The sequence below is a fragment of the Trypanosoma rangeli genome (genome assembly GCF_003719475.1).
Source record: "Trypanosoma rangeli strain AM80 chromosome Unknown Tra_15.4_contig_00052, whole genome shotgun sequence".
Lineage (NCBI taxonomy): Eukaryota > Euglenozoa > Kinetoplastea > Trypanosomatida > Trypanosomatidae > Trypanosoma > Trypanosoma rangeli.
Window position 1 is genome coordinate 5103 of NW_021705796.1, and position 27254 is coordinate 32356.

A 27254-nucleotide genomic window follows, 5' to 3' on the forward strand; every position below is an offset into this window, starting at 1 on the left:
GCACCTTGGTGTCCTGTTGGTGGCGCGCCTCTCTTGTTTCTGCATCTGTTTGTGTCCTTTAAAGGATAGCTTTTTCACATTCCTCTCTATCCGTTGTTTTTTGTTTTTGCTTTTTCGTTTGTAGATGCATTTTTTTTTTGTCCCACACATCCTCTTCCTGCCGTTTGCTCATGCGTTTTTGTTGGTTTGTGCTGGCGTGGATTGCTTCATGCCATCTCCACAGTTTACTTTGCTCTATTTTCTTTCCTCTCGCACCGTTCAGCGAAAGAAAGATGTCGTCAGCTACGGTTAGTGTTTTGTGTGGGTATGTTATGTCTGCTCGTTTTTTTTTTTTTTGTCGTGTGTTTTTTTTTGTTTTTGCTGGCTTCTGCAGCTTATACAACATGCAGTGAACTCCTTTAGAAGCGGTGTTTTTTATTTCCTTTACTTTTTGTGCCGATCTTCTTTAATTGTTTGATGGGGTGGATGCGCGACTTGTCGCCCATTCACTCGCTGCCTTATCTCCACTCCTTTGCCGACCCAATACGTCATGGTTAACGTGATATGCCTGTGTGGCTGTGTGCGTCTCTGGGAGGGTGACATGGGTGCATTCCTCCGATGCATGCCCCCTTGCATGTTTCCCTCCGGCTTTTTTTTTGTGTGGTTTTCTTTTATGCAACTAATACCGCATGCAAGACCAAACAGAACGCCTTGAGTCCTTCCAAGACGGCAGCGACCGGAACCTGCAACTCACGAGGATGGACCTTCCCACACTACACCGCTACTTTGAGGTGGCGGAGGAGCTGTATGCAGCTGGTCATTGCCTGCATGCCTTTGTCACGTTGCATGCCCTTATTGCAGCCCCAACCATCATTCCACCGTACTACCGTCGTGAGGAAATTTTGTGTCGGGTGCGTGCGGCTGAAATGCTTTTGTACAATTCCTTGCAGCTGCCGCGAAGGAAACAAAGTGCAGGGCGTGGTAATGCCGCGCCCTCCGTAACAATGGCGCAGCTCGATTTAGTGTATTCCGTCTTGTCTCCGATGATGTCTTCCCGAGGCTACTTGGAGGGCGTCGTTGTTTCCCCGCTACTGTGGTGTAGCGGCAAGCGCGACAGTGCTGCCGTCACTGCTAGGGAACGAAAAGAATCGTCAGAAGTGGAGAGGGCGAAGGCTGAGGAGGAGGAGGAAGATGGCGATGGCAGAATTGTGCCAGTGGCGTTAGTTGTAAAGGCATACACGTTGAGTGCGATCGTGCATTGTCGTCGGATGCGACACACACAAGCGGTAAAGTGTGTCGAGGCGGCTGAGCAGTGGTGCAATACTGCCTTCCACACACTACTTGCTGGTCTGGCGACGAGTCTCACAGACGACACTGTGGCGGAGGTCCAAAATAGGGAAGAAAAACGCTGCTGTGATGCCTTTCTCTCCGTGGAGTTCTGTCGAGTGTATTACTCACAGCTTGTGAGCACTACAACCTCCGTCGCTACAGTAAATTGCACGCCGAGCACGGCGGTCCTTCATGCTACACGTGCACACGCCATGGAACGACTACTCTACCATGCAAAGGACTACGCAAGGTACGCCACATCCAGTGGCTTGGAGCAGCGTCCTCTTGATATGGGAATCGGCAGAAAGTGTAGCTCACTGTGTTTTTCTTCCCCAACGAATTCGTTTTCCATACGGGCGGCGGCGCGTGTACTGGCACAGTATTACTGTGCCACATTGATCCTTGATCAACAAGTTATAGAGGCGGAGCGACATATGCAGCGGTGTGAAGTGATATTTGGTGCCTCTCCCGAGCTGCAGTGTATGATGCAGCTTTTGGCTGTGGGCCTCCGGGGCCCGTTGGGGTGGGATAGGCTGCGACGTGTGAAGCGGCAGCGCAGTGAATCGGTGTCCGCCGAATGTCAAGCAACGATGGATGAGAGAGGTGTGCCGTTGAATGGGAAACTGCGCTGGCTTTCCGATGGCTTGTTAGCGGCATTAAAGTGTTACTTGGCCATGCATGCAGCTGCGATGGGTACTACGGCTACCGAGGCAGCACTGCCTCTCACCTCGGGGCAAACAAATTCCCCTGTTGAGGTGTACGCAGAGAACGATATAAATCGTCTAAGTAAGAATAATCAGGTGCGCTCTCTGTTTGGACGTACACTACGTTGCATTGATGAGCAGTTGACGCTTCTAACCACAGAGACGGTTCACTGCCACGAATTGCACAACACACTGAAGAGTTTGCTGTGCAGCTCTCCCTCGGCTGATATTCGTTTTTTGGTGATGCTGAAGTGTGCAACACTTGTGACAATGAGTACATATGCGCTCTCGCAATTGTGGCTGGTGGAGGGCGTGAGACACCTTCACCAGCTGCGTCGCTACATGGAGGTGTTCCACAAGCACACGACAAGTCTACGGGCGCACTACCATCTCATCGTCTCTCAGCTAACCTCGATGCTTTCATTGCGGCATCTCTCATGTGAAGGTCATGCTTCAAAGGGCACAGAGACGGGTGAGCATAAGCGACTCTCTGAGAAGGATGATGAAGAACGTACAGCTGGGTTTGATGTGGGATTGCCATATGCACACGTAATTGCCGCGGAGGCGGCAGCATTAAATACAGCTGCTGTTTGCCTCTGTAGCCCGTCCACGCTGTTGCTTGTGCTGCTTGCGAAGGGAGCTGCGATTTCCCATGCGGCCCGTGTGGGGTCAGCACTTCACCTCAATGATGACGGAGTCACGATTACGAGCCTTACTGTACACCAGCGGCATCGTTGCGCCACAGCTCTCATGCACGTATTGGAGGCCCTCAAGACAAGCTTTGAGGCGGCATCTGCAACTGAAGATGAAAGCGGAGAATACGGCGGGGAACGTGGCCTTCGACAAAGGAGGTCTGCGTGGACTCCGTCTAATCACGTGTTTTTGCTTTTCCTTCGTGGTGTGGCTGCCATGACAGCGGAAAAGGACGAGTTAACGGCCACTTGCATGTTTAAGGATGCTTTGCAGCATGTAAGGCGGTATGTAGGCCTCACTAGTGGTGTTGCCGCGGAGTTGTTCTACCTTCTTGCAATGGCATACAATGAGTCGGAACGGGCAGAGCTGCACTCATGCGAAACACCCACGTCTGTCTCAGAAACTTTTGATGAATCTTTTTTTGCTGTTGCCAATGAGACAAATTGTAATGCGCAGCGCAACTTTTCGCTGGCGTGGCAAGTGGCTTTACATGCAAGGCGGTTGACACTGTTGCACTGTGTCTTGGCCCTGCAGGAGAGTGACAGTAAGGAAAGCTATCGACACATCGTGGGCGAGTGGAATACGGAGGTGCATCGTGTGTGTTCACTTATGCGACGTGAGTTAATGGAGGTGGTTGCCCTGTAGTTTATATGCGATTCCTTCTTTGTGTTTGGACGCCTTCTCTCCATCGCACCCACCATCATTCCCCTTTCAAAGGAGGGGGTTTTGGTTGCGGAAGGTTGCAGCAACAGAAGTGGGGAGGGGGTGGGGGGTGGTGGTGAGCGATAAGTCTCACGTTTTTTTTTTTTCTCTTTCTATCGTTAATAACAGTGAAAGAAAGTACGCCACCTGCGCACGCACGCATACGCACAGGGGTCTTGGTGGGTTTGTCTGTCTGCACGCCTTTTTTTCCCTCCATTCTACATCTGTGGTGCGCTTGCCGTTCTGCATGTTCTCTCTTTTTTCCTCTTGTGTGTTCTGTCTGCGCTTATTTTGCCGTGCCGTTGACGGAGAGGAAAAAGCGGAGGGATTCATTTATCTCCCTTTCCTTCCCTCTTTACATCTGCTATTGGTGTAGGAGCAAGCGGTGCAGAGGAGTGACCGTTAGAAGGAGTTAGAGAAAACTCAAAGGAAAAGGCAAGAAAAAAAAGTACTTCAAAAAAAACAACAACTGAAAAAAGGAGAAATAACTAAACGCGTTGAGTTTGTAACGGTTGTGTGAGAGGTCTAAGTGTTTTGCTGAGGCGAGCAGTAGACACAACGCATTCTCCAAGGTTGCACTGACAGGCAAGCATGTTCGAAAGCAATCTGCTCTCGCAGATTAACACTGCATCGCCGCTTCCTACGTTAGTGGAAGTGTCCCTCGTGAACTCCCTCAACAAGTCCCTGTCTAAGGCCTTCCAGTTTGCTCATCTGTTACTAGCAGAAAAATGCGATGTAGCGGCCCGGTTTCTGTCTTGGAATGCTGAGATTTGGCTTGTTTTGCAGTCTTTGATGGAGTACCGGCTTCTTTTTTATGCCAACACCACATTTGCAGAGATGTTGTTTGGCCTTCGCCGCGGCTCTATTGCATCGCCATCGAAGCAACATGCGTCGCAGGGGAGACTGTCGTGGTGGATTCGAGGCCCCCTCCCTGTGCCTTCCTTGGAGGAGAAGGCCTTGCAGACGCCATATGCGGCAGCCAACACAGCAGTGAATGCCTTCTCTGACGCGGCACCACCCCAACAGCACGATGAGCTTACAGCAGGAGAGATGCGAGCGGCGCAGGGTGCTTCTTACGGCCATCTCCGTTTTAGTCCCATCAGCAACACACAACGGTGCGTGACACTGTTTCTCATTACTGCTAAACCCTACCTGGATGAGCTTGTCGCCAAATGGTACACTCGCCAGACTGACTCTTCTCCTGAAGTCGTCGTTATGCGTACTGCTTATGCGAATCGTTATCCAATACGAGCTCGAATCAAAAAGTTATTAACGCGATTGTATCCTATATTTTACACAGTATCAGGGGGCTTGAGGTTATTGTACCAGATACTTTTCCTTCTGGAGTTGACGCCGTACATTGCACCGTTTCATCGTGTTTTTGGTATTGCTCTGCGGCGTCTTACAATGGATGATGAACTTGCTGCGGCGAACCCACGAGCTAGACGGGCTCTTCTTTTAGCACGCGTATTTCTTATCCTCTTATTTGTTGGATTCAGGCTGCTAGAGCTCACTGGCGCGGGTAGTGCTGCTGGAGGAGGTTCGGCACTCACATTAACAGGTTCAGGCGGTGAGGAATTTGCAACACCTCCACCACCGGTGCTGGGGGAGGACGTGGTAGTTCCTTCAGGAACAACGCTTCCACAGCCTGGCATATGTCCAGTGTGCGGGCGACGCGTCACTAATGCTGCAGTGTGCACTATAAGTGGTGTGGTTGGTTGTTATCCGTGCCTAACAGACCACACCAGGACACATGGTGCATGCCCGCTGACGAAGCGCAAAACAACGGTAGATTGTATACGGCGCATATATGAGTGCTGATGTTGTGAGCAGGAGAGGTGGAAACGATATCTATTTTTAAAGTGAAGGAAAAAAGAAGGTTTTCATTAGGATTTACAGGAAAAAAGATGGTGTTCAAAATGCTGCATGTTTCCCGAGGCGTAGGTTTTTGTCATTGAAATGTAACAGATAAAGAGAGAAAGAAAAATATGAAGACTGGGTCGAAAAAGAAAAAAAAAAATGCTTAGGCGTTTCCTGGAGCAGTGCAGTTTATTTAATGTGCTACTGAACGCACTGTAGTGCTTCTTGCGCATGTGTATGTTGACTTGTTTGTATTGCGCAGAAAAGAAGAGGGTGATGGTGTTGGGGAGGAGGGATGTGTGTTGTTGAGCTCGACTGATGTGAGGCAGCTGTGAATTCCTTTTCCTACTTGCTGTTGTGGGGGTGACGGAGCCGCGAGGGACGGAACCCGCTGGGAAGAGGGAGGGAAAGAAGGATGTGACGATAGAAAACGAGGGGGTAGGGCGGAGGGGAGTCAAGGGTAAATTTTTCTTTTTTTATTTTATTTCTCCTTTTCTGAAAAGGGGGTGCCATGGCGAGTATACACGGCGGTGTCGGCGGGTTCCTCCTTCGCCGTGCCGCCGCGAAGAGCATTCGACAGAAGTACCAGACCGGCCCACAGTTCAATAGACGCAAGTTCTTTCAATTCCCAAAGGGCCATCACCGTCTCCACCGTCGCATCGGCGGCATTCAGTGCGGCTCACCAACGCAGCAGCGGGAACACGCGCGCTTCTCGCATCTCCCTGGAGACACTCGAACCCGGCCGCAGCACGACTTTACTTTTGGTGGAAAACGAGCTGATGGCGCCATGTACGCCTGGCGAAAGCGCGGCAACCTGCAACTTTACCAAATGGGTGGAAAACCCGAAACATTTGTCTGCTATCGTTGTGGTTATCCGGTGCGCAGCCAACTCGTGGCGATCAAGGCAGACAACTGGGATTTCCGGATGTGCTACAGGTGTTACACGAGCACCGTGCACCACGGGATGGAGAATGATACATGATGACATCTGCAGTGAGCGCCACATTTGGAAATGAATCGGTGAGGAGTTTAGTCTGTACAGCAACGTACGCGCCTTCTCATTGAGTGAAGTGGGGCTCTGTTGTGTTGTTGGTGGTAGGGGGGATCACTGGGGCACAAATTATCTCTTTGTTGTTCTTTTTGCTGTCTAGTCGCTCTGCTGGGGTTCATTGAAGAAACACAGGCAATGAATAAAACTGTTCACTGACACAATGGTGTGAAGGAGGTACAATGAGCCCTGTGTTTGTGGCACTGGCTGCGGTATCTTACAATCTTTTTATTTTTTTGCTTTACATCTCTTTGTTTCTCCTTTTTTGACTTTTTTTTTGTTTTCAATGACCAATGTAGCCGAGGGGAAGGTTTCTGCGGGTGGGGCAGGCTGAAGGAGCGATAACGAGAGGGTGGTGGTGATGAGCTACGCAGGCGACACGTACTACGCCAACCAAGCGGCTGACTCTTACCACTATTCCCAGCCGCAGCAGCCATCGGCGGAGGAGGAAAATACCATTGATTTTCGCCCCCCCGATATCACGGAGCACCAGGACAAGATCATTCAACTTGCGGCTAAGTACGTGGTGTTCTCCTGCGATGGGGCGCGATACCAGCATCTGCTGGTTAAGCGGACAAAGTTTAATCCTTACTTTGCTTTCATTGCCTCTCCAGAACACAAATATCATGAATACTACCAGTATTTGATTAGAAGCTACACTGTGTGGCGTGACATGGCTGCTACGAGCTCCGCGGGACACGGCGGCACAGATGAAGGGTACGCGTTTTACACTGAGCAACTAAGACAACAAGAACAACAGCAACAGCTGCAGCAGCAATACCAGGCTAATATGTACTACCCTGCGCAAATGGATTCTTCGTCACAGTACAAGGATCCAAGTGCGGCGGCGGTGGCGGTGAATACATCTGGAGGTTATTATAATGCCAACAGTGCCTATCCTCCACCCCAAGAGCATTACACACCACAACAGCATCAAAGCACATCTATCCTTGGTGCCTCCACAGCAGCTGCAGAGGTGCCTCATGGAGACGAGGCCAACAGGAAACGTACCCGGTCAGCAACGCCGCAGGAAAGTAGTGACGATGAGGATGATGCTGGACGGGAGTTGATGTTTGTGATGGAAAACGGGGTTGCGAGGGCCCTTCCCAAATAAAAAAGAGTAAACGCAACAAGTGTGCACGCATAAAAACCGCAACAGGAAGAAGGAGGAAAGAGTCTCCACACCCAAATGACAAAATGGAACAGAGAGAAAGAGAGGTTAAGAGTGTAATTTACAGATGATGCGAAAGGAATAGCAATATAAAAACAGGGAGAGAGAGAGAGGAGGCGCGCTGTTGGGGTTCCCTTGGTGTAGAGACGCCAGATGCGCATGCCCAGAGAGGAAGCGTGGACTTGCTTCTGCACTTACGGCATGCATGCAGCATGTGGTCACTTGGGTTCAACGGCGAAACGTGTAGGTGTAGGTGTCGTTGGACAGTCCCATGGAAAATACCACGACCTGTTTTTTTTTTTGCTGGCGTGTGCGGGGCGAGGAGATGTTTCTTGCCATCAAGGCGCCCTCTTCTATTGTCCTTTGGATTATCCTTTACTTTGCCTATCATCTGACCCTTGCCCCCTCTTAACTTGACGTATGGTGGAGTGCAGTCAGCTCCTCGTTTTGCTGTGGACCGTTTGACACTCTTTCGGAGTCCCCGCGTACAACGGAGATTGCCTTAACTACGGCGCAACGAACGTGAGACGAAGCAGCTTCGACCACTTGCTGCCACAAACACGGGTGGACGGCGTTTTTTTTCTTTTTTTTCTTTTTTTTTTCCTTCTTTATTGTCGTTCTTGTTGTGTGTGCAAACTGGCCGGTGAGGCTGTTTTTCCTCTAACGGTTGGGGAGCGTCAACGAGGCCGGTAGACCCATGAGATTTTTTTTTTTGCTGATTGCTGTTTTGGTGGTGAAGCCTCTTGTGTGGTGCCTGTTAGCAAAAGTTTCTTTTGACTCTTCTCACGTGGTGCCACGCTGAAGTGGCTCTTACCCCCTCGTTTTTTTTTTTTTTCTTCGCAGTCTGCTTCGTCTGTAGACCTCCGAAAGACGCGATGCTGCGTGCCCCGGCTCCCAGTGATGTGTTTGGCGATCGTCCTTTCTCCGTCTTAGCGAAGGAAACTGTTTATTCTGCTCATCTATTGCCTGTCTTGTCTTCGCAATGTATATGTTGCATAGGCTCCGGGGCATTCGGCACTGTCCGCCTCGCCTGGTTGCAGGAGCGGAGGACGTGCTGCAAGCGCATTATGACAGCTGCCGGTGATAGAATGGAAACAACGGTTCTTCTTGGGGCCTGTGCTGCTGTGGCAGTGAAGCGCGTGGTCATCCCCGAGGCGAGTGACGGTAAGGGAGATTCCCTCCGACAGCTGTTGCTACGCGAACTCCAGGTGATGGAACGTATTCGCATGCATCCACACCCAAACATCGTGCAGTGTTGGGGTTTTCTTTTTGGAAAGAGAGACAAAGAACGGACCCCCGACCTTTGGAACTTCTCAAGCGACAGCAAAGGCACTAGCAGGGATGGGACGCTTCTTACAAGCCTTAAGAATGAGAGACAACTGATGGCGTTTGGTGATGACACAAACACAGGCGAGGAGTTGTCGGTCCAACAAATTCTGGAAGGAGCCTCGTACGTTGATTTGTGTCTCTCACTCTGCACTGGGGGTACACTAGGGGACTATGTACTTCACAAGGCCAGACAAACCTTTTATGAAGCGACGGCTGGTACGTACTTTTCAATTTTTGAATTACCGGTGGAAGCTGGCACAATGGCATTTGAAAAAATGAGTATCGATGACATCAGCGGTAACCAGGGACTAACTGGAAGCACCAGTGAAGGCACCTCGTCATTCACCTGCAACGATGATTGCAGTGCAACTCACACCCATCCGTCAAATAATTTTGCTGAAGAGAAGGAATCTGCCAAGGCGAATTCAAATTTTTTGCCAGCATCCCTTACATTCCCCGCTCGCCTTGCAGTTCCAGAGCGTGACATTGTCGCCATTGTGTACGCGTTGGCCAATGCACTTCGCCACACGCATGACACCTTAAGGACGTTGCATCGTGATATTAAACCTTCAAATGTGTTGATATTCAGTGGAGTGGGAAGGACACCACAATACGCGCTGCAGTCTTCCTCCCTTTTGTGTGAGGCATCCCGTGGAGAGGGTTCGGATGGAAGTGGCACAACTTTTTCGAGTGAAGCTATACCTTTGAGCCCGAGCGAGGATTCCAAGCCAAGTGACACGTTGAGTGACAGTGGCGACTCGGTGGAATTTGCCCTTTTTTCTGAATGTCCAGCGACTCTTCAGGGATCAACGACAGAAGCGCTGCGGTATGGATCCGAGAAGAAACATGCGACACCAGCGTCAGAGGCAGAAGTATCCAATGCGATGGATGAGCCCCCCGCAACATTGGTGGTGCCACTGGGATGCGGACAATACCGCCTGCCATATGTTGCCGGAGAGTCTCCTCGGAAAGTTTACATTGATTACCTGCCGCAGGTCGAGGGATGGCGCATACAGTTGGCAGATTTTGGGGTTGCCACTGGTGTGGGGCAGCTCACAGGCTCAGGAAGGTGTGGCAGTCCTCCGTTCATGGCTCCCGAGGTTGTTAAACACGTGCACAAGGGTGTCTCCACGATGTATGATACGAAGGCAGACATTTACAGTCTGGGGGTGACGCTGCAGTATATGCTTTTGCACCTTGTCGTTGGGTGTGAAGCAGGGGGTCAGATACCGCGCAGCCACACGGAAGCCTTGGGGGCGCAGTGGGTCGACGAGGAGGGCACCGCAACACAATTCCATGTGGCGGATGACCCGGAACCAACGGGGCAACTGCAGTTTCTTGTACCTAACGCCTGGCGCTGTGACCGAGAGCTCGTTGAGGGACACTACATCCGCTCCGCCTCACTGGAAACGAAACTTTCTACACCTAATGTGGATGAGGGCAAGGGGGATAAAAGTAAAGGAAAAACCTTTGCTGTTCCCCGTGCCTGGCGTTGCCGTGATGAATTGTTGGAAGGCCGCTACATTCGCTCTGGGTTGCCATCAAGCGGAGGTGGCAGTAACATTCATTTGCTGCATCTTTTCACCCCTCTGGCAGAGGGATTCAAGGTTGTCAGGGGAGCCCACACAGTGAAGGAGCGTCGTGGAACACGATGCAGCTCATGTGGAAAGCTTCATCGACACCTCATTGAACTGTTAAACGTCATGACAAGAAGGAAAGCGTCGCAACGTCCACCGTTATCAACAGTTCTTCAGAGTGCTGCGATTATTGAACAAGGCAGCTTTCTTCATGCAAGAAAATCTTTTGCCTCTTATTCTTCTTCTCCTACCTCTGTTGGTGCTGTTGGCGTTGACGAGGGTAATATCATTTCCCCCACGGTCTTAGATTCCTCTGGGAGGAGGAGAAACTCAGCTGATCGCTTACACCGTGCACATCGACGGACACAAGAAAAGCTTCGTGTCCGTTCTCCCCCCACAGGATTTCGCTTAGAAATGACGCAGCAGCAGCAACAAAATAAAAGCCAACAGAAAAGCTGTGATGGCGGTGAATATGACACAACCGTGTTGCTGTGGCGTCCACCCTCCCTCCGTTTTCTTCGGGCGTCTCATACCAGGACGAGGATACGCACTGAATGAATGTATCTATTGGTATTTGTGTGGTGTCGTGAAGAAGGATATGGGGAAAGGGAAACGTGATCAGTTTTCGTCGTCTTGTCTTCGAAGAATAGGCAAGGTGCAAGCTATCTTTGCGTGGGATTTGAAGTTTGCCTTTAGTGGGATGTTTTTAAATGGTTTATACTTTTCTTTATTAATGCCTTTTTTGAAGTTTTGTTGATTTGTGTGTTTCTACAGATTTGTTTTTTTTTTGCTGTTTTTTGTTTTATTACTTTGATTCGGACATGCTTTAAACGCGGGGAAAATAGTGCACAGAAATACGGGGTGGGGAGGAAGGAAACTCGTGGATAAATGGCGGTGGTGCGCTTGTGCGTGTTTGCCTTCTTGTCGTTTCGTGCTGGCGCTGTGATTCTCCGCAATCACTTTTTTGTTTTTGTTGTGACGTTGTTTTCCTCTCTATCTATCTATCTATCTATCTATCTATCATTTTTTTTGCTGCACGTGGGTGCGGTGCAGAGGGCAGGAAATGAACACTGACTCTGCCTGTTCGTCAAGGCGGCTCCGAGCGTGCTGTGCGGGGAATGGGGCGAACGGTGTAGGCCCACACCGTGATCGTGGGGAAACTACGAGGGTCGGCGATGACGCCCTGCGTCTGTTTCTAGAGCGCTCACGCCAGCGGGCGGCGCAGCTGGAATTCCGATATCTGCACCAGCTGCAAGGGTGCTCAACGCTCCCAGGCGCATCGACGCCACGGCCACAGCCAAAGGAGGAGGATGAAAAGGGTCCAGCCGCAGCGAGGGGCACGCGAGGCACAAGCCGCGGCAGCCCGCGTGTCGATTATCTTAGCCTTATGGCGGCCGACGATGCGGATGTCATTGAAATTCAACTGGAGGATAGTGACGACGATGATAATGTGGAATGCATGAATGGGGTGGATACAGAAGAAAGGTTGATGTCATGCAGATTTGCGTCTACCTCTTCTACTGCAGCTACAACATGTTTTACTTCCACGGCGGGGAAGAAGACACCACCGCATTTCGTGCCGGCTTCATTTACGCCGCAGAGTGAGTCCAACTCTCAGGGCTTGTCACCGGAGGTGTACACGCCGTTTGCGTCAGCACCAGAAGAAGTCCTTGACCGTCATGCTGTCTCGGCCATCAAGGAAAGCATTACAATGAAGTATGACAATGTGGCGACCCCTAATGTCGAAGGGGAAGCCGTAGATGCTTTTATGGGTAACTCAGCCAAAAATATTTGTGCTGGAGAAGTTGCAGCACAACCAGAGACCGTCTTGCCTACCTTTGGCGAATGTGACGATCAGCAGCAAGTGATGCGGTGTCTAATGCACGCCTTTGCAAATCATCTTGACTCTGAAGCCTCACAAGTAGTGCACGATCATTCACAATCTCCAACCGCAAAAGAGCTATTGGATCCAGAGTTAGAAGAATACATTGCGTGGGAGGCGGCAAAACCATTGAAACGTCGCGAAAGCCTCCAAGCTGGTTTGAATTGTGTCTCCTACCTGGCCAAGATATACGCAGCGGCTCAGCCAGAGTTGTGTAGTTCGGCGCTGTTTGACGCGCCTGGTAAAAAACTGGCTGAACCGCTGATGCCCGAGTGCCCACCCTCACGCTACATTCAATGGATAGCCAGTGAGGTAGACTGCTACGAGGATCTTCTTTTGCATTTGACGCCGGCCAGTAGAGAGGCGGAGCGGAGAGTGGTGGAAGGCGTATGTGAGACGGTACTGAATGATTATATTACGAGGTGCGTGGTGGACTGTATTCTTCACAGCTGCAATGCGGCCGCATCGTTTTGGTCGCAAGACAAAGAGAAGCAGCCAAATCAAGCGCATGGGGGAAATGCCAAGAGTGGAGAGGGAGGAGGAGGCGTGCATGAAAGAGGAGGTGGCTCACCTCATAGCAAGTCATCGCGCGTAACATATTTATAGAAGCACAATATACTTTTAGACTCTGACGCGGGAAATTTGAGTTATTAATGACAAACAGCGCTGTGTTTGGGAGTTTGCTGCTGAACATTCAAAGCAAAACAGACTAAGAAAGGGACAAGGAGAGGTGGAGGAAGAGAACGGGGAGTTGTGAGTTAACGTGAAGGCGCCGTCGTTCTCTCTGTTTCTAAGTGACTCATTCTGATCGACGTGTACCTGCCTTTGTATTCACCTTTTTTTATGAAAAACAAAACGACATTGTTTGTCTACTACGCGTGGCTAAACACGTGCATACATAAGAAGAAGAGGAAGCGTGTGACTCGGTTTTGAACTTGGACAACCAAAAGAATAGATTAGTAAATGAAACAAACAACGACAGAGGATATTAGGTTCTCTTATTGGAAACCTCCCACGGCAAAGATTACGTCGACGCCTTAACACCGTACCGCAGCAGTGATGGTGGCTTATCCTGATGGTTGATGGATGTTGAGTTGTGGTCCCACCCGCGAGAACTTTAAAGGGGACCGTAATCTCACCCAAGTCCTCGACCCACGCTACGTGAATTTGAATTGCTTTTTTTTTTGCATTTGCGCTTCGTATTGATGCTATCCATGGGGGGGGGGGGGGACGCTTTTTATGGTAGAAGCTGCACCATAAAAAGAAAATGTGGGGAATTTATTTTTTTTCCGCATGGAGCAGATCTTCACATTTATGGCTTCAATAGGCTCCGTGGGGATGGGCAATGCTGAGGTTGAATGGAAAAGCTTCAAGCGCACTGGTGCTTCTGTCCTTCCCAAACTTATTTCATATACGTTGACATTTTGAGGTGGATCAGAAAACATAGATCGATGGTCCTCACTTCAGATTTACCAAAGCATTACAGGTCTTCTTTTCATTGCATTTCTTCATGGGCCGGCGTTCTGCTTTCCAGTTTTTCTTGTATTAATGAACTATGTTATAGTTGTCCTCTTTGTGCGTTACAAGTTCTCATATCGTGTGTTTATGGCGGTCACGTGGCTGTTGCAGCTGACAATGCTATTCACCGTTAGCCTTTACGGCGAAGAACTGACGTCGGACTTAGCACCCATATTGAAGTCAATGTGGCAGAGCAAGTTCCGCTGGACTGTTGTTTTTAACATGTATACTCTCCGCATGATTGCGTTCAACATGGACACGTATGAGGCATTTAATGACGGTCCAGCCCAGCAGGAGCGGGCGGCACGTAAGCACGACACGAATTGCGTGGAGTGTGCACAGATGCGAGACGCCAACCACGGTGAGGGCACTTCCGTCACACGGTGCTACCGGTTCCGTACAGAGAGCTCTTGCCACCCACGTGAATACAATGTGTTGAGCTACATTGCATACATATTGTATGTTCCGCTCTATGTGGCGGGACCCATGTCGTCCTTTAACGCCTTTGTGTCGTATTGCCACCACGCCACTGTTGCTATGTCGCGTCGGCACATGTTATTCTACGCCCTGCGTGCTCTTAACCTGTACGTAGCGCTAGTCTTTATGCTGCATTTTGTTTTTGTAAATGCCTTTCGTTTGTATCCAGAAGTGTTTTTTCAGCTGAGCATTGGCGAGCAGGCGTTTCTTTTATACTACTCCTTGGCTTTTTTGTGGCTGAAATTCAGTCTCATTTGGAAGCTTAACCGTCTGACTGCTCTCTTGGACGGTTTTGACGTACCCGAGGACATGCGTCGGTGCTTTTCTAACACTGTGAGCATCCGAGACTTTTGGCGAGATTGGCATGCCTCTTTTAATTTGTGGATTGTGCGCTACATGTATATACCAATGGGCGGAAACAAGAGGAAGCACCTCAACATCTTCCCCATCTTCTTCTTCATCGCCATTTGGCACGACATTGAGCTTTGGATGATACACTGGGCATGTATTATTTGTGTCTGCTTTCTTGTGGAACTTTTTTTTTCCAGTACGTTTTTAAAAATAACTTTTACACTGATGTTTTTTATTAAACGGACTTTATATTGCCCTTGGAGCTGCGTAGTTTTTGGGTCACATACAGGTATGCAAGATTGTTGTTTGCTAGTATTATGGGTTTTAATGAGCTGCACTTGGGGGCTGGATATGCGTCGTACACAGGACAAATTATTATTGAGTCTTCTACGACGTTTTTTTCTTGGTTGTTAGCGGTTGTGTGGAGCGGCATACTTGTGGCTCTTGCGTGTCGTGATTGTGAGTCGGGAACGGAGCGGTGCGAACAGTGCTGAGACGTTTTGGACGCATCAAGAAGCGTCATGGAGTTTATTGGTTTCTATTTTATCTGCTCAATTACTTAAGCGACATGCTGGGCGTAGATTTATAGTGTGGGTGATGTCGTTTTTACTTTTTTTACATTCTTATCTTCCTCCAAGCTCTGCTGACGATGGGGCGTGTGATCCACTGCACGGTTACGACAACACACTTCCTCATCTCCCAGAAATTTGCGGAAGGAACGTGTGACCAGGTTGGTCCAAATGCGTTGTGGCGCCGCTTCTTTGGCCACCCTGTTTTGTTTGTACACTACCCCATATTTTTCTCTAAATATTATCGTGTTGGAATGTAAAGGCAATCCAGCTTTATGGAGTTGTTGACCCGTCTTCTCACTGACCTAATAAAACTTCTAATATCCTTTGCGCGGAGGATTGCGGTGATTGCGGCTCCCGAGTAACTGCCACTTTGTGAACCTTCAAAGATGCCCGGTTGTCACACAACACATTTTGAATTTATTAGTGTATTCGTTTGATTTGTGTGCGTGTCCTATCACTTTTTTTTAAAAAAAAATTTGGTGGTTGATGCTGGGCGCACCTTGAATTAAACTGTCGCCTCCCATTATTGCTTTCTCTCTCCTTTTTCGCTGTCGACATAAAAGGAAAAGCGCCAGACCCAGGCGCATAGCTGTTTTTTTTTTTGTATTCACTTTTTTTTTCTGTTTCTTGTTTTTAATCCACTTCGTAGCCGTGGGGATATTTGTCGCCGCGTATCGTAGTGGTCTTTGTCGCATGTTTGGTCGTCGTGTCTTTGCCAGCGCAGGTCTGCCGCGCCACATGTGGACCTCCCTTCACATTCAAAACAAACGGCAGGCGCACCGCGTCCTCCCGTCCCTCGCGCTGTTGTCATCACTGGAGAGGGGTGGAGTCATGTTGAAATCGTGTTTGACACCCACCACACTTGCGCAAAGTGGCGTTCATGCAGACGTTCTACCCAGCGAGGAAGGTTTGTTGGCACACTGCATCGCAGGGATGCCGTTTCTGACGGCTGTGTTTTTTAACCCGCATAATTTTGTATCGCCATGTTTAGGGAAGAACTTCTGTGCATTGTGGCGTGTGCTTGGGACACCAAAGCATTGGAAAGTGGCAGCACAAGGGGCGTAGCAGGCACTACACAGGGAGATTGTGTAATATTGTATTTATCTTTTCCCCGTTATTTAATTTTTTTTTGTTTTTCACACATGCACTTTGGCCTATGTGATGTTTCAGTCGCAGCATCGATTTCGCCCTACGTATTTCCATTTTTCGTACCGCATAGCGGAAAAAATGCGTGGGAAAAACGAGAGAATTGAAGGAATTGTCTGCTTATTTCTGCTGACTGATGCCTTTTTGGCGGTTGGGGATGCTTTGTGTCCCGTATTTTTACTGAATTAAAGGACAGGGGGGTGGACGGAAAACTGAGGAGTGAGGAGTGAGGGTTTGTGACGGTCCTTTTGATTCTATTCTGCTTCATGCTTTGTTTTTTTTCCCCCCACATTTACTTGTAACGACGCATGCAGTAGTGTATACAGTCGCAGCGTTTTTCATCCTGGCAAAAAGATATTAGGAAGTTAAGCAGTGGAGGCAAATGAACGGCAACACGGCAAAACAGATGCTCTTGCGGGTTGAACCACAACTCGCTTTGCCTACCGTGTTGCACGTAAAAAAGGGGATGTCGGCGACTGATTCCAAAGAATCTTCAAACGGGGACAGTTCTTCTCACTTAAAGGCCCGCTGTTCTGTAGAGTATATCTTGTATAGTGTCTTTATGGTAGGTACTGTCTCTTACGGCTTTGGTGTCTTGTCGGAAGCCTCGCGGTTGTATGCTAAGCAGCTTAACGTTCAACCACCACGATGGAAATGGTTGTCGCGGCCACCTTTCAATTCAGTTGGTTACAACAATCGAGGTGACGGCCAATGGGCAGTCCTGGACCGATGGCTGTGGCTTCTGCTCCCGTTCTACGCCTGTTTTGTAATTGGGTCTTGTGTGGTTCGACAGGCATTTTTGTAGGACCAATGGGCCTTGTGCACTTCAGATTTACCAAAGCATTACAGGTCTTCTTTTCATTGCATTTCTTCATGGGCCGGCGTTCTGCTTCCCAGTTTTTCTTGTATTAATGAACTATGTTATAGTTGTCCTCTTTGTGCGTTACAAGTTCTCATATCGTGTGTTTATGGCGGTCATGTGGCTGTTGCAGCTGACAATGCTATTCACCGTTAGCCTTTACGGCGAAGAACTGACGTCGGACTTAGCACCCATATTGAAGTCAATGTGGCAGAGCAAGTTCCGCTGGACTGTTGTTTTTAACATGTATACTCTCCGCATGATTGCGTTCAACATGGACATGTATGAGGCATTTAATGACGGTCCAGCCCAGCAGGAGCGGGCGGCACGTAAGCACGACACGAATTGCGTGGAGTGTGCACAGATGCGAGACGCCAACCACGGTGAGGGCACTTCCGTCACACGGTGCTACCGGTTCCGTACAGAGAGCTCTTGCCACCCACGTGAATACAATGTGTTGAGCTACATTGCATACATATTGTATGTTCCGCTCTATGTGGCGGGACCCATGTCGTCCTTTAACGCCTTTGTGTCGTATTGCCACCACGCCACTGTTGCTATGTCGCGTCGGCACATGTTATTCTACGCCCTGCGAGCTCTTAACCTGTACGTAGCGCTAGTCTTTATGCTGCATTTTGTTTTTGTAAATGCCTTTCGTTTGTATCCAGAAGTGTTTTTTCAGCTGAGCATTGGCGAGCAGGCGTTTCTTTTATACTACTCCTTGGCTTTTTTGTGGCTGAAATTCAGTCTCATTTGGAAGCTTAACCGTCTGACTGCTCTCTTGGACGGTTTTGACGTACCCGAGGACATGCGTCGGTGCTTTACTAACACTGTGAGCATCCGAGACTTTTGGCGAGATTGGCATGCCTCTTTTAATTTGTGGATTGTGCGCTACATGTATATACCAATGGGCGGAAACAAGAGGAAGCACCTCAACATCTTCCCCATCTTCTTCTTCATCGCCATTTGGCACGACATTGAGCTACATCTGTTAAAATGGGCGATGTGTGTTTTGATAATGTTTGTATTGGAGCTTTGTGTAGGTTTTATATGGTCTTTACCATACTTTGCGCGGTTACGCTGCTCAAGATACCGACGTCTTATTCGCTCTTTTGGGGGACTGTTCACCGTTTTTGGTTTGATTGTCGCGAACCTAATTGGTTTCTCTTCTCAGGCGCCTACAAGTAACGGGCGTCCGATGGACCAAGTCATTTCCGAAGGGTTACTCATGGTTAGTCCTATCTTTGTCGTTACGTTGTTGCTGTTTTTGTACTGCGCCGCAGCATTGGGCATCATGAACCGCGACATGGAGGCAGCAGAGGTGCGGCGGCTTAAAAAGGCGCATAAGCTTTTTGGTGACGCCTAGGAATGTGCAGCAGAAAAGAAGGAAAAGAAAATTAAGGCGTGAACTTTGGAAGGAGTGGGCTTATGAGTAGTCAAATGTACCCCTAGAAAAAGCACACTTGTGCGTGTGTACCTGGCTCCTCTACAATTATGGTGGTTTGCTAGTTATATAACTTAATCTTTTTGTGTATTGTCGTAGTTTTTTTTTGTTTATTTAGTATTGTGAACTTTTGTTAATAGAATGAAAACCCATATGGTTCTATGTAGTTGGCCGTGGATTTAATGAAAATGTCTTTTTTTCGTACTCATTGGTTGATTTAGATTCTAATATGTTATAGTGTTGGAATGTAAAGGCAATCCAGCTTTATGGAGTTGTTGACCCGTCTTCTCACTGACCTAATAAAACTTCTAATATCCTTTGCGCGGAGGATTGCGGTGATTGCGGCTCCCGAGTAACTGCCACTTTGTGAACCTTCAAAGATGCCCGGTTGTCACACAACACATTTTGAATTTATTAGTGTATTTGTTTGATTTGTGTGCGTGTCCTATCACTTTTTTTTAAAAAAAAATTTGGTGGTTGATGCTGGGCGCACCTTGAATTAAACTGTCGCCTCCCATTCTTGCTTTTTCTCTCCTTTTTCGCTGTAGACATAAAAGGAAAAGCGCCAGACCCAGGCGCATATTAGACGTTGTCTGACACACAAAGGCTTTGCGGGAAACCAAGCAAGAAGAAAGGTGTTGAGTTTTTGTGGGCAATGAGCGAATGCGACGGAAGTTATAGGGAGGATAGCCGAAATGTAATGTATCCCCCATTTCTTAAGAGGAACTCAATCGAGTATCTTTTTTGCGTCGGGACGCTTTGCATTGGGGTGGTGTACTTTTTTTGCATTGACATTGGGCGGGTGTCATGCCAACACGCTGCATTACTTTCGGACTCACTTGTACCCGCGTGGCCACCCTTTTGTTGTTTAGGCTCAAATGGTATGGATGTCAAGGATACACAGTGGTATCAATTTAGTCTGGTGCTCCCTATTGTTATTCCAGCCTTCGCTTTTTTTCTTTGCATTTCACATCGACTTCGGAGGCGTGAAACTGGGAAGAAGTATGTGCAGTTGCACATACTTCATATTATTTCGGGTTTGGTGATAGGCTTTGGTATCAGTGGGCCGAGGTTCTTGTTTACGATTTTTCTTCTTCTGGGAAATTTCTATGCTGTGGGAAAGCTGCAGAAGACGACTTCCACGTTGTTTATGACGATTATGTGGGGAACACATATCGCACTCCTTTTTATTAACAGTTACTTTGATGGTTACCGTTTTGCCTGGTTTGGACTTGAGTTTCTAGACACAATGGTGGATCCACTTATGCAATGGACGGTGCATTATAACATGAGCGTGCTTCGTATGATCGCATTTAACACAGACATGCGCGAGGCCATTGTAGCAGCTTTGGAGCGACGTCAAAAAACGACGGAAAAGCATGACATGTCATGCATTGAATGCGCAGAGATTCGTGAGTTAAACACCCACAAAAGAGATTGCTCTGTATCTTTCGGTTTAGGTGTTGAGGGCTTGCGCTGTTACAAGTTTCGCACAGAGTATCCGCTTGATGTGGGCGAGTACAATCTACTGAGCTATCTTGGTTATATTTTTTACCCTCCACTTTATATAGCGGGACCCATTTCTTCTTTTAACGCGTATGTATCGTACTTGAAAGAGCCTTCGCGGAGGATGGATAGAATGGCGTTGCTACGCTACGCTCTACGCACGGTGTTTAGTTTCCTAGTTATGACGGCCACGGTGCACTACGTTTATGTGGTTGCAATACTGATGAATGAGTCAGTGTTTACATCCATCTCCTTTTCCAGGCGGGCCGTTGTACTTTTTCTTGTTCTTGTCTTTTTATGGCTAAAGTTCAACTGCGTGTGGAAATTTTTTCGGTTTATTGCTCTCTTGGACGGTTTTGACGTACCCGAGGACATGCGTCGGTGCTTTTCTAACACTGTGAGCATCCGAGACTTTTGGCGAGATTGGCATGCCTCTTTTAATTTGTGGATTGTGCGCTACATGTATATACCAATGGGCGGAAACAAGAGGAAGCACCTCAACATCTTCCCCATCTTCTTCTTCATCGCCATTTGGCACGACATTGAGCTTTGGATGATACACTGGGCATGTATTATTTGTGTCTGCTTTCTTGTGGAACTTTTTTTAACGCAGGTCGTATTTCATTCAAGGGCGCCGATTGTCGTGGCGTTGGAACAACGTCCATTGCTCTATCGGTACATACGCACCATTGGTGCATGCGCAGTTATGCTGCAATTACTTATTGCAAATCTTGTGGGTTTTGGCGTTGGGCTTGACAAAGCACGACACAATGTAAGGGCACTGTGGACAGAATCTCCCCTGTCCTTTCGCCTCCTCATGGTGTTTTACTTTTATCTGGCAGCCACTGTAGCTATTCAGCACAGGGACCAGGAGAAGTTTGAGGAACAGCAGCGCCGCGTCAAGTACGGTCTCGTAGGTGGCAAGGACAAGACACCGGGGTCGGCCCAGGCGGCGGCTACTGCCGTTGTGGTGATTGGCGATGGAGAGCAGCCTTTGAAAAACATACAAATAATTTGAGGTATTTATGACGGTAGACCCGGGTGTTATATATGTATATATATGCGCCTGTTGTTGTTGTTACTTTACTGCGACAGCATACTTATCAATGTGCAATGGCGAGGCAAAGCAGCGTGGTGAGAGAAGACATAATGAGAGGGTTCTAGGATGGGCGGGAGTGGAATATAGCGTCGGTATTTTGCTTATTTCTGTGTTTAAGCTCTTGCAAATGGAATGGTGTGGCTTCACGGGTGTCTCACAAAAACGTCCTTGAGTATATTCCTTAAAAAAATTTTTTTTACAACTTTTCTGGCATATTGTGAGATGAGGGATCACTCACCCCCAACCCTTCCCGCCTTGCGCGGAGGGCGGAACAAAGACGTTTCCGAAACTTTCATTGTTTTTCTACTATTTACTGAGATATGGATTATGGAGGCGACGTCTGGGGGTTCTCTCTCTCTCTCTCCATATATATATATATATATATATATATGCTTGGTGTTGAACAAATATCTATGTGGGGTCATTGCAAAGGATAATAAGCGTAAATGGAATATATATATATAAACGTAGAGGGAGGACATGGGGGCTGTTCTTGGTTTGTGAAGGAGGTGGGGTGTTTGTCACTCCTTGCCCAACACGCAACGGAAAAAACAAAAAAAAACTTTATTGGAACGAGTTTGTACTGTGGATGCTCAGCAGTAGCGCCTTGAGTAATGGCTTTCGAGGGCCCTTGTTTTTTTTTTTGTTGTTTGTTCTTCTTCCTGATGGACACTCATTTTTATTGATAATCCGTTTTTTTTTTTTTTCGTTCGATAAAAAACTTTTTCCAGACATCGGCGTGGGAGAGGTGGGGGTGAGGGCAGGGGTTTTTATGTGCATACGACTTGTGTTCTTCCGTCTTCTTCCCCGTTCACTGAGTGGTATGAGGAAGTAAAGCAAAAATAATTAATGATGGATTAGAATAATTTTTTTTTTTTAAGTAGAAGATTATGCTTAGCAATTTTTGTTTTATCTTTTTACCATAATGACGGATTATTTGTACGCTTTCTTTATTCCTGCTCCTATGTCGCTTCTCGTCGGTGACTCGTGCTGCTACCATCAGAAACTCTCACGGGTCTCTCTGGAAACCGCAGGAGGTTGTATATATATGTCTATGCGTATGTGTGTATATTTCTCTCTTTGTGTGTCTTTTTTTTTGTAGGTCTTGTGGGGTTTGTGGGAGGATGGATACAAGTCAGTTGGTCTCGTTCTATACGCATTACCAGCTGCTTGACGTTTTGTTAGGTTTGCTTCTGCTTATAGTCTCCGTGGTATTTTCTAGTTGGTCTTCCCCCTACTGCCGTCCCTTTAGCTGGACTGACCCAACGATTGATTACCCTTATTTCACGAGTGTGACGTTTCCGACTTGGACGCTTGTTGTTTTTATTGTGTTGGCGTTGCTTCTTTACACCGCAGTAGTGAGTTACCTTGGGGGCACTCTCTGGGTTTGGCTAAAGGCGCAGCTTTTGGCGGTCATTTCGCAGCTGGTGGTGGTTAATATGCTGAAGGTCTACGCTGGACGAATCCGCCCCGATTATTTGAACCGTCTGCGAAGTTTGGGGTTTAAGGAGGAATCGCACCAAAATGCTGGTATGAGTGGCACAAGAGCTGCGGAGTATTACTGCAGGCTAGGGGATGAGCACCGCGTGCTGCGTGAGGGACGTCTTTCATTCCCTTCAGGGCATAGCTCTACGTCGTTTGCAGTGATGACGTTTATGTCTCTTTTCTTGTTTGCATACACGCGCCCCTCAGCGCGCGGGGGAAGCTTCTTCCGTTTGCTGATGTCTTTGTCGCCCATGGTCATTGCCTTCCTGTGTGCCGTGAGCCGAACGCGAGATTATTGGCACCACTTCGACGACATTGTGGCTGGCGCCTTGTTAGGGAGCGTCAGCGCGTTGCTGTGCTTCTACAATGCTTTTCGGATCACAGAGGGTGGCTTGTGTGTTGCAAGAGCCATCGAGTTAATGGAGCAAGAGGAACGCGTGGAAGCGACCCCACATGACCCTCAGATAACCGTGATTGCTGGTTGAAGTACAACCCATACCGTTTTTAATATATATATATATATAATACAATACAAGGGTGTGAATGGAGTTGTGTTGTGAAGGAAAACCGCTGTTATTGGAGCAGGACAACTCCACGAAGTGTAAAAATAAGATACATGCATGGCTGCTATTAACAGATGCATTATATTGGGGATGATGCAACTGCCTATTACAGTCGGCTCCCGTTATGTTTTAAGAGAGCATAGACAATATAATTGTGGTAATTTTTGCGAGAAGTGACCCTCTGCCGAGGCATAGTTTATTATCTTGGTGGATATGTCCACTTGCAGGCACACACGCATCTGTGCACGGTTTTCTTCCTGTTTTACCTCTTTCTCGCGCCTACTCTTCAAGGAGTTAGTTTTTTTTTTTTTTTTTTTGTTTAAAGAGACAACGTCTCTTCGTTTGCTGAGAAAAAGTGAAGGCATGCCTATGTGAGTGTCTGCGAAGCGGAATCTTTTGAGAGTAACGCTCCATGGTGTTCCCTGGTTCAATCGTTTGTTTGTTTCCTTAGTTTGTCGTAGTTGTTGCAGCCGCCGAAGGCGCCTCGGTTTTCGACTCCATCCATGACGAGGCAGATGAGAGGCTGCTCCTTTTTAACCGCTGCATTGGCCTTTTCTGTTGCGGATGCGGTGTATTTCCTCCTGGTGTTTCTGTTTTGCTTCCTGGCCTTGTGTGTGTACCACAAATGTCGGGACCGGTGAGCGCGTCTGTCCCGTTACTGTTGCATGTGACTGGCGTCGGCAACCTCATGTTCCCCGCTTCTCTGTGTACATTTGCTATGCGCTTATATATATATATATATATATGTTGTCCTTGGTCAATTTTGAACTGGTGCCCCCTGCTGGGATTGTCCCCGTTTGATTTGACTGCTTCTGATAAGTGGGCTGCCTCGCCGCCCCGATGCTTCTTCGTTTCCAGTCTCCTCTCTGCTCCAGCTGGTAAACGGGACGACCAAGTGTGTCTTGGTGGGTTTCCTCTCACCAACGACACAAAAACAAAAAAAAGGCACAAAATAAAACGTGGTAAACACAGGAGGAAATTTATCCTTAGATAGTCTCTGCAGCATGTTTGGTCGTCGCGTCTTTGCCAGCGCAAGTCTGCCGCGCCACATGTGGGCCTCCCTTCACATTCAAAACAAACGGCAGGCGCAGCGCGTCCTCCCGTCCCTCACGCCGTTGGCGTCACTTATGGCGTCTTGCCAGCTTTCTTCTGTCGCCTCAGTGCTGAGTGTATCGCAGTCGGTGGGCGTCATGGAGCCACTTCATGGCGATGAAGATCCGCTGATGTCGGCGGCGACGATTGCGTGTCATCGTGGCTACCTCGCTGCCCTCACGGCCTCCTGGTGTATGCCTTTGAGGACCATAGTGTGGATACTAGATAGTAAAGTTCAACATGTGTTCCCGCGAGTTATATCGACTGTTAGTGTGGGCGTGGAGACGGAGAGGGGAGAGGAGAGGAGGAGGGTGCAACGCCCGTGAGGAGGCGGTGTGTCGCGTGATACACGTAGAAGTGGTAGATAGGCATATATATATATATATATATATATATATATACCCCTGTTGCGTTCACTGATTCACAGGAGGCGGGAATACTGGGGGTAACGCGGTAGTCACGTATTTACTTACACAGCTCTGTGTGGGGGTGGGGGCGTGAGGAGGAGCTGGGCGGCAATGAACTTCTAGGGCGAAAAGAAAGAGGAGTAAATGGCTGAGGCACGGATTCAGATGAAAGGCGGAGCTGTGGTTAGTGGATGGCTGATGAAGTCGAGACAAAACATGTCCACCCCACTTCCACTTCCATTGATACCTCGTACAGCAATAACCAAAAAGAGGAAAGATGGACAGACCAGAGAGGTGGGACTGAAAAGGAAGTAAATGAAAGAAGGAAATGATAAAAATGGAAATGAAAGGGGGAAATTATCACTTAATTTATAGCACACATGTTTCCTGTTTCCTATGTGGGCTTGCTTTATTTCTCACTACGGATGCAGGATAAAAAAGTAGGGAGCGAAGACAAAAAAAAAAAAAACAAAAAAAAACATCGTTTACTCTTTGTTTCACTATAAACGCCATACGCATATATATGTGCATATGGTGTTTGCGTTTCTTTGCAGCGACTTCCTCACGCACTGTGAAGGAAAATGTAATTTGGGCGAGGCACTGGGGGACTGTGACCCCGTGGCTGATGCGCACACCTTTTTTTTTCTGTTGGGCTTTGTTGCAGCTAAGACGCACGGGCAAAAGGGCAGGCATTTACAGATCTAACGAAGTTTGAGGTTAGTGGTTGTGTAAGTTTCTTATTGCCGAAAAGAAGTGAAGGAAGACTCCGTTGGGCACCACATCCTTTATATATATTTATATAGTATTTGCTCTTCGGGTGCGAACACCATGCTGTTTACGCTGGACCCGAGGCCAAGTACTGGTGCCGTGGATAGCCCTGCTGCCATAGACGAGTTCACCACGACGGGAAATACGCTTACGCAACTTCAAAACTTTTTTGAACATCACACCTTTGACACGCGCGGGCCGTATTCGGATCTCTTTTCTGTCTTGCTCTCCTGTTGTAAGCATCTCGTTGACACGAACCTGCGCCACCACGCAATTCTCTTGAACCAAAAGCGAGAGGTTACCCGCCTGGCCTCAGAGACAGAGGCACTGTGCGAACTGACTGTACGCTGTCAAGAAGGTGTGCATAAGCTGAAGTCGTCGTCACTGGAGCCACACTTGATGCAGCGGAGGGATCGGTCTCCACTGCGGTCGGACGTCGTGTCCCAACATGTACCTCACGAAATGGGTGGGGAAGTCATTTGGGATCGGCTGGAAGAGTTTGACAGGCATCTCCACGAAACGCAGATGTCCGTGGTTGCGTTGCGCCGTCGACAGGAAGAAGTTGAGGAACGTCTATATAAAGAGCACCATTGGAAAGAGGAAGAAGCAGAGCAAATTCAGAAGTTAGAGGAAAGTATCGACGTGCTAAGGCGTGGTGCCTCAGCGCGTGCCGACTACGTTGACGGGGAAATTTCAACGATGAGGAAACATGTGGCTGCTGCCACTTCTGTCACCTCCCACGTAGAGCGAGTCTCTGCAATGACGCAGTACACCGACATGAAAGTGGAGGCGTTAAGAAGTGAGTTGTGTCTGGCTCTGCGAGAAATGATTTTGGAGGACCACGTCGGTGGGCCAAAATCACCTGTTAGTCAACTATCCAAAGACGGCGTAGCTGGCGCGGTGCCAAACGTCACAGAAGGGACTGACGGCAACGTAGGCGAAGATTGCATGCGACGGGATGACATTGCCGTTGGTCTGCGACGGCTTGCGTCAATAAGATCAAGGTCAATTGCCATCCAAATGGAGCAATTGGAAAACCGAATAGATGCACTTGAGGTGTATGCACCACACCACTTTGCTATGGCTGCGCGTCCTCCTTTGCTGGGAGTTGAGCTGCGCGATGAGAAGGGCATTGGAATTTGCATAGATAAGGTTTTTCGCAATTTTGGTGGTGAAGCTGCTGGAATGATGCCAGGAGATGTTGTGGTTGCCGTAAATGGTCAAGCGGTTTTGACGCGGGCAGAAATGTATGCCGCCATGACGGAGCTGGTGCGAGAGCATCACTCTAGATGTCGTCTTTTGGAGCAACTGTGCTTCAAACAGCATGTCAAGCAAGAGAAGAAGGCTGGTGCTCTTATGAATAGACATCAATATTCCAATTTCCCCGTTGGAAGTGAAGCGGCGACAACAACGCCTGGCCTTGACAGTGACTGGGAACTGCCAAAATTGGAACTGAGGTTTCATCTGAAGCGCGGTGGCCTCCTGCGCGAGGTGGCACTCAATGTTGAGGCCGACAATGACAGTATCTAAAAGGTGATGAAGCTCGAGCGAGGCACCACCAAAAAAAAAAGTGCCATGTGCGGCGAAAGAATAAGACAGATGGAAGTGAAGTACCCTTCGATGGAAGAAATATATACATACATAAAAAAAAAAAACAGCAACTGCCATATTGCTGTAGTATTTTGTGAGACTT

The 27254-nt window shown here is 48.3% G+C and overlaps 14 protein-coding genes and 1 pseudogene across 14 annotated transcripts, besides 12 other annotated features; all 15 read left to right on the forward strand.

Moving 5' to 3' along the window:
- Positions 1–93: 93 nt before the first annotated feature.
- Positions 94–141: a microsatellite.
- Positions 142–322: 181 nt separating this feature from the next.
- Positions 323–359: a microsatellite.
- A 309-nt stretch (positions 360–668) lies between these two features.
- On the forward strand, positions 669–3350 carry TraAM80_02312 (uncharacterized protein; the record flags this gene model as incomplete). The annotated part of the gene is made up of 1 exon (XM_029379319.1): positions 669–3350. The coding sequence occupies one exon, from the start codon at positions 669–671 to the stop codon at positions 3348–3350; it is 2682 nt and encodes an 893-aa protein (XP_029240802.1).
- Positions 3351–3434: 84 nt separating this feature from the next.
- TraAM80_02313 (hypothetical protein) lies at positions 3435–3777 on the forward strand (annotated as a pseudogene).
- A 221-nt stretch (positions 3778–3998) lies between these two features.
- Positions 3999–5228, forward strand: TraAM80_02314 (peroxisome assembly protein; the record flags this gene model as incomplete). The annotated part of the gene is made up of 1 exon (XM_029379320.1): positions 3999–5228. The coding sequence occupies one exon, from the start codon at positions 3999–4001 to the stop codon at positions 5226–5228; it is 1230 nt and encodes a 409-aa protein (XP_029240803.1).
- Positions 5229–5778: 550 nt separating this feature from the next.
- Positions 5779–6249, forward strand: TraAM80_02315 (uncharacterized protein; the record flags this gene model as incomplete). Its single annotated transcript, XM_029379321.1, has 1 exon — positions 5779–6249. The coding sequence occupies one exon, from the start codon at positions 5779–5781 to the stop codon at positions 6247–6249; it is 471 nt and encodes a 156-aa protein (XP_029240804.1).
- A 427-nt stretch (positions 6250–6676) lies between these two features.
- TraAM80_02316 (RNA-binding protein) lies at positions 6677–7429 on the forward strand (the record flags this gene model as incomplete). The annotated part of the gene is made up of 1 exon (XM_029379322.1): positions 6677–7429. One exon carries the CDS (start codon positions 6677–6679, stop codon positions 7427–7429), a length of 753 nt encoding a protein of 250 aa, XP_029240805.1.
- Positions 7430–8060: 631 nt separating this feature from the next.
- Positions 8061–8099: a microsatellite.
- A 262-nt stretch (positions 8100–8361) lies between these two features.
- Positions 8362–10950, forward strand: TraAM80_02317 (putative protein kinase; the record flags this gene model as incomplete). Its single annotated transcript, XM_029379323.1, has 1 exon — positions 8362–10950. The coding sequence occupies one exon, from the start codon at positions 8362–8364 to the stop codon at positions 10948–10950; it is 2589 nt and encodes an 862-aa protein (XP_029240806.1).
- Positions 10951–11167: 217 nt separating this feature from the next.
- Positions 11168–11199: a microsatellite.
- A 185-nt stretch (positions 11200–11384) lies between these two features.
- Positions 11385–11414: a microsatellite.
- Positions 11415–11455: 41 nt separating this feature from the next.
- TraAM80_02318 (uncharacterized protein) lies at positions 11456–12880 on the forward strand (the record flags this gene model as incomplete). The annotated part of the gene is made up of 1 exon (XM_029379324.1): positions 11456–12880. One exon carries the CDS (start codon positions 11456–11458, stop codon positions 12878–12880), a length of 1425 nt encoding a protein of 474 aa, XP_029240807.1.
- Positions 12881–13822: 942 nt separating this feature from the next.
- TraAM80_02319 (glycerol uptake protein) lies at positions 13823–15034 on the forward strand (the record flags this gene model as incomplete). Its single annotated transcript, XM_029379325.1, has 1 exon — positions 13823–15034. The coding sequence occupies one exon, from the start codon at positions 13823–13825 to the stop codon at positions 15032–15034; it is 1212 nt and encodes a 403-aa protein (XP_029240808.1).
- An 851-nt stretch (positions 15035–15885) lies between these two features.
- TraAM80_02320 (uncharacterized protein) lies at positions 15886–16257 on the forward strand (the record flags this gene model as incomplete). The annotated part of the gene is made up of 1 exon (XM_029379326.1): positions 15886–16257. One exon carries the CDS (start codon positions 15886–15888, stop codon positions 16255–16257), a length of 372 nt encoding a protein of 123 aa, XP_029240809.1.
- A 463-nt stretch (positions 16258–16720) lies between these two features.
- On the forward strand, positions 16721–17143 carry TraAM80_02321 (glycerol uptake protein; the record flags this gene model as incomplete). The annotated part of the gene is made up of 1 exon (XM_029379327.1): positions 16721–17143. One exon carries the CDS (start codon positions 16721–16723, stop codon positions 17141–17143), a length of 423 nt encoding a protein of 140 aa, XP_029240810.1.
- A 106-nt stretch (positions 17144–17249) lies between these two features.
- TraAM80_02322 (glycerol uptake protein) lies at positions 17250–18563 on the forward strand (the record flags this gene model as incomplete). The annotated part of the gene is made up of 1 exon (XM_029379328.1): positions 17250–18563. One exon carries the CDS (start codon positions 17250–17252, stop codon positions 18561–18563), a length of 1314 nt encoding a protein of 437 aa, XP_029240811.1.
- A 733-nt stretch (positions 18564–19296) lies between these two features.
- On the forward strand, positions 19297–21165 carry TraAM80_02323 (putative GUP1; the record flags this gene model as incomplete). The annotated part of the gene is made up of 1 exon (XM_029379329.1): positions 19297–21165. One exon carries the CDS (start codon positions 19297–19299, stop codon positions 21163–21165), a length of 1869 nt encoding a protein of 622 aa, XP_029240812.1.
- Positions 21166–21611: 446 nt separating this feature from the next.
- Positions 21612–21637: a microsatellite.
- Positions 21638–21877: 240 nt separating this feature from the next.
- Positions 21878–21901: a microsatellite.
- Positions 21902–22370: 469 nt separating this feature from the next.
- TraAM80_02324 (phosphatidic acid phosphatase protein) lies at positions 22371–23216 on the forward strand (the record flags this gene model as incomplete). Its single annotated transcript, XM_029379330.1, has 1 exon — positions 22371–23216. The coding sequence occupies one exon, from the start codon at positions 22371–22373 to the stop codon at positions 23214–23216; it is 846 nt and encodes a 281-aa protein (XP_029240813.1).
- A 22-nt stretch (positions 23217–23238) lies between these two features.
- Positions 23239–23258: a microsatellite.
- A 334-nt stretch (positions 23259–23592) lies between these two features.
- Positions 23593–23615: a microsatellite.
- A 404-nt stretch (positions 23616–24019) lies between these two features.
- Positions 24020–24040: a microsatellite.
- Positions 24041–24298: 258 nt separating this feature from the next.
- TraAM80_02325 (uncharacterized protein) lies at positions 24299–24712 on the forward strand (the record flags this gene model as incomplete). The annotated part of the gene is made up of 1 exon (XM_029379331.1): positions 24299–24712. One exon carries the CDS (start codon positions 24299–24301, stop codon positions 24710–24712), a length of 414 nt encoding a protein of 137 aa, XP_029240814.1.
- A 44-nt stretch (positions 24713–24756) lies between these two features.
- Positions 24757–24787: a microsatellite.
- A 461-nt stretch (positions 24788–25248) lies between these two features.
- Positions 25249–25272: a microsatellite.
- A 349-nt stretch (positions 25273–25621) lies between these two features.
- TraAM80_02326 (uncharacterized protein) lies at positions 25622–27091 on the forward strand (the record flags this gene model as incomplete). Its single annotated transcript, XM_029379332.1, has 1 exon — positions 25622–27091. One exon carries the CDS (start codon positions 25622–25624, stop codon positions 27089–27091), a length of 1470 nt encoding a protein of 489 aa, XP_029240815.1.
- Between the last annotated feature and the right edge of the window lie 163 nt (positions 27092–27254).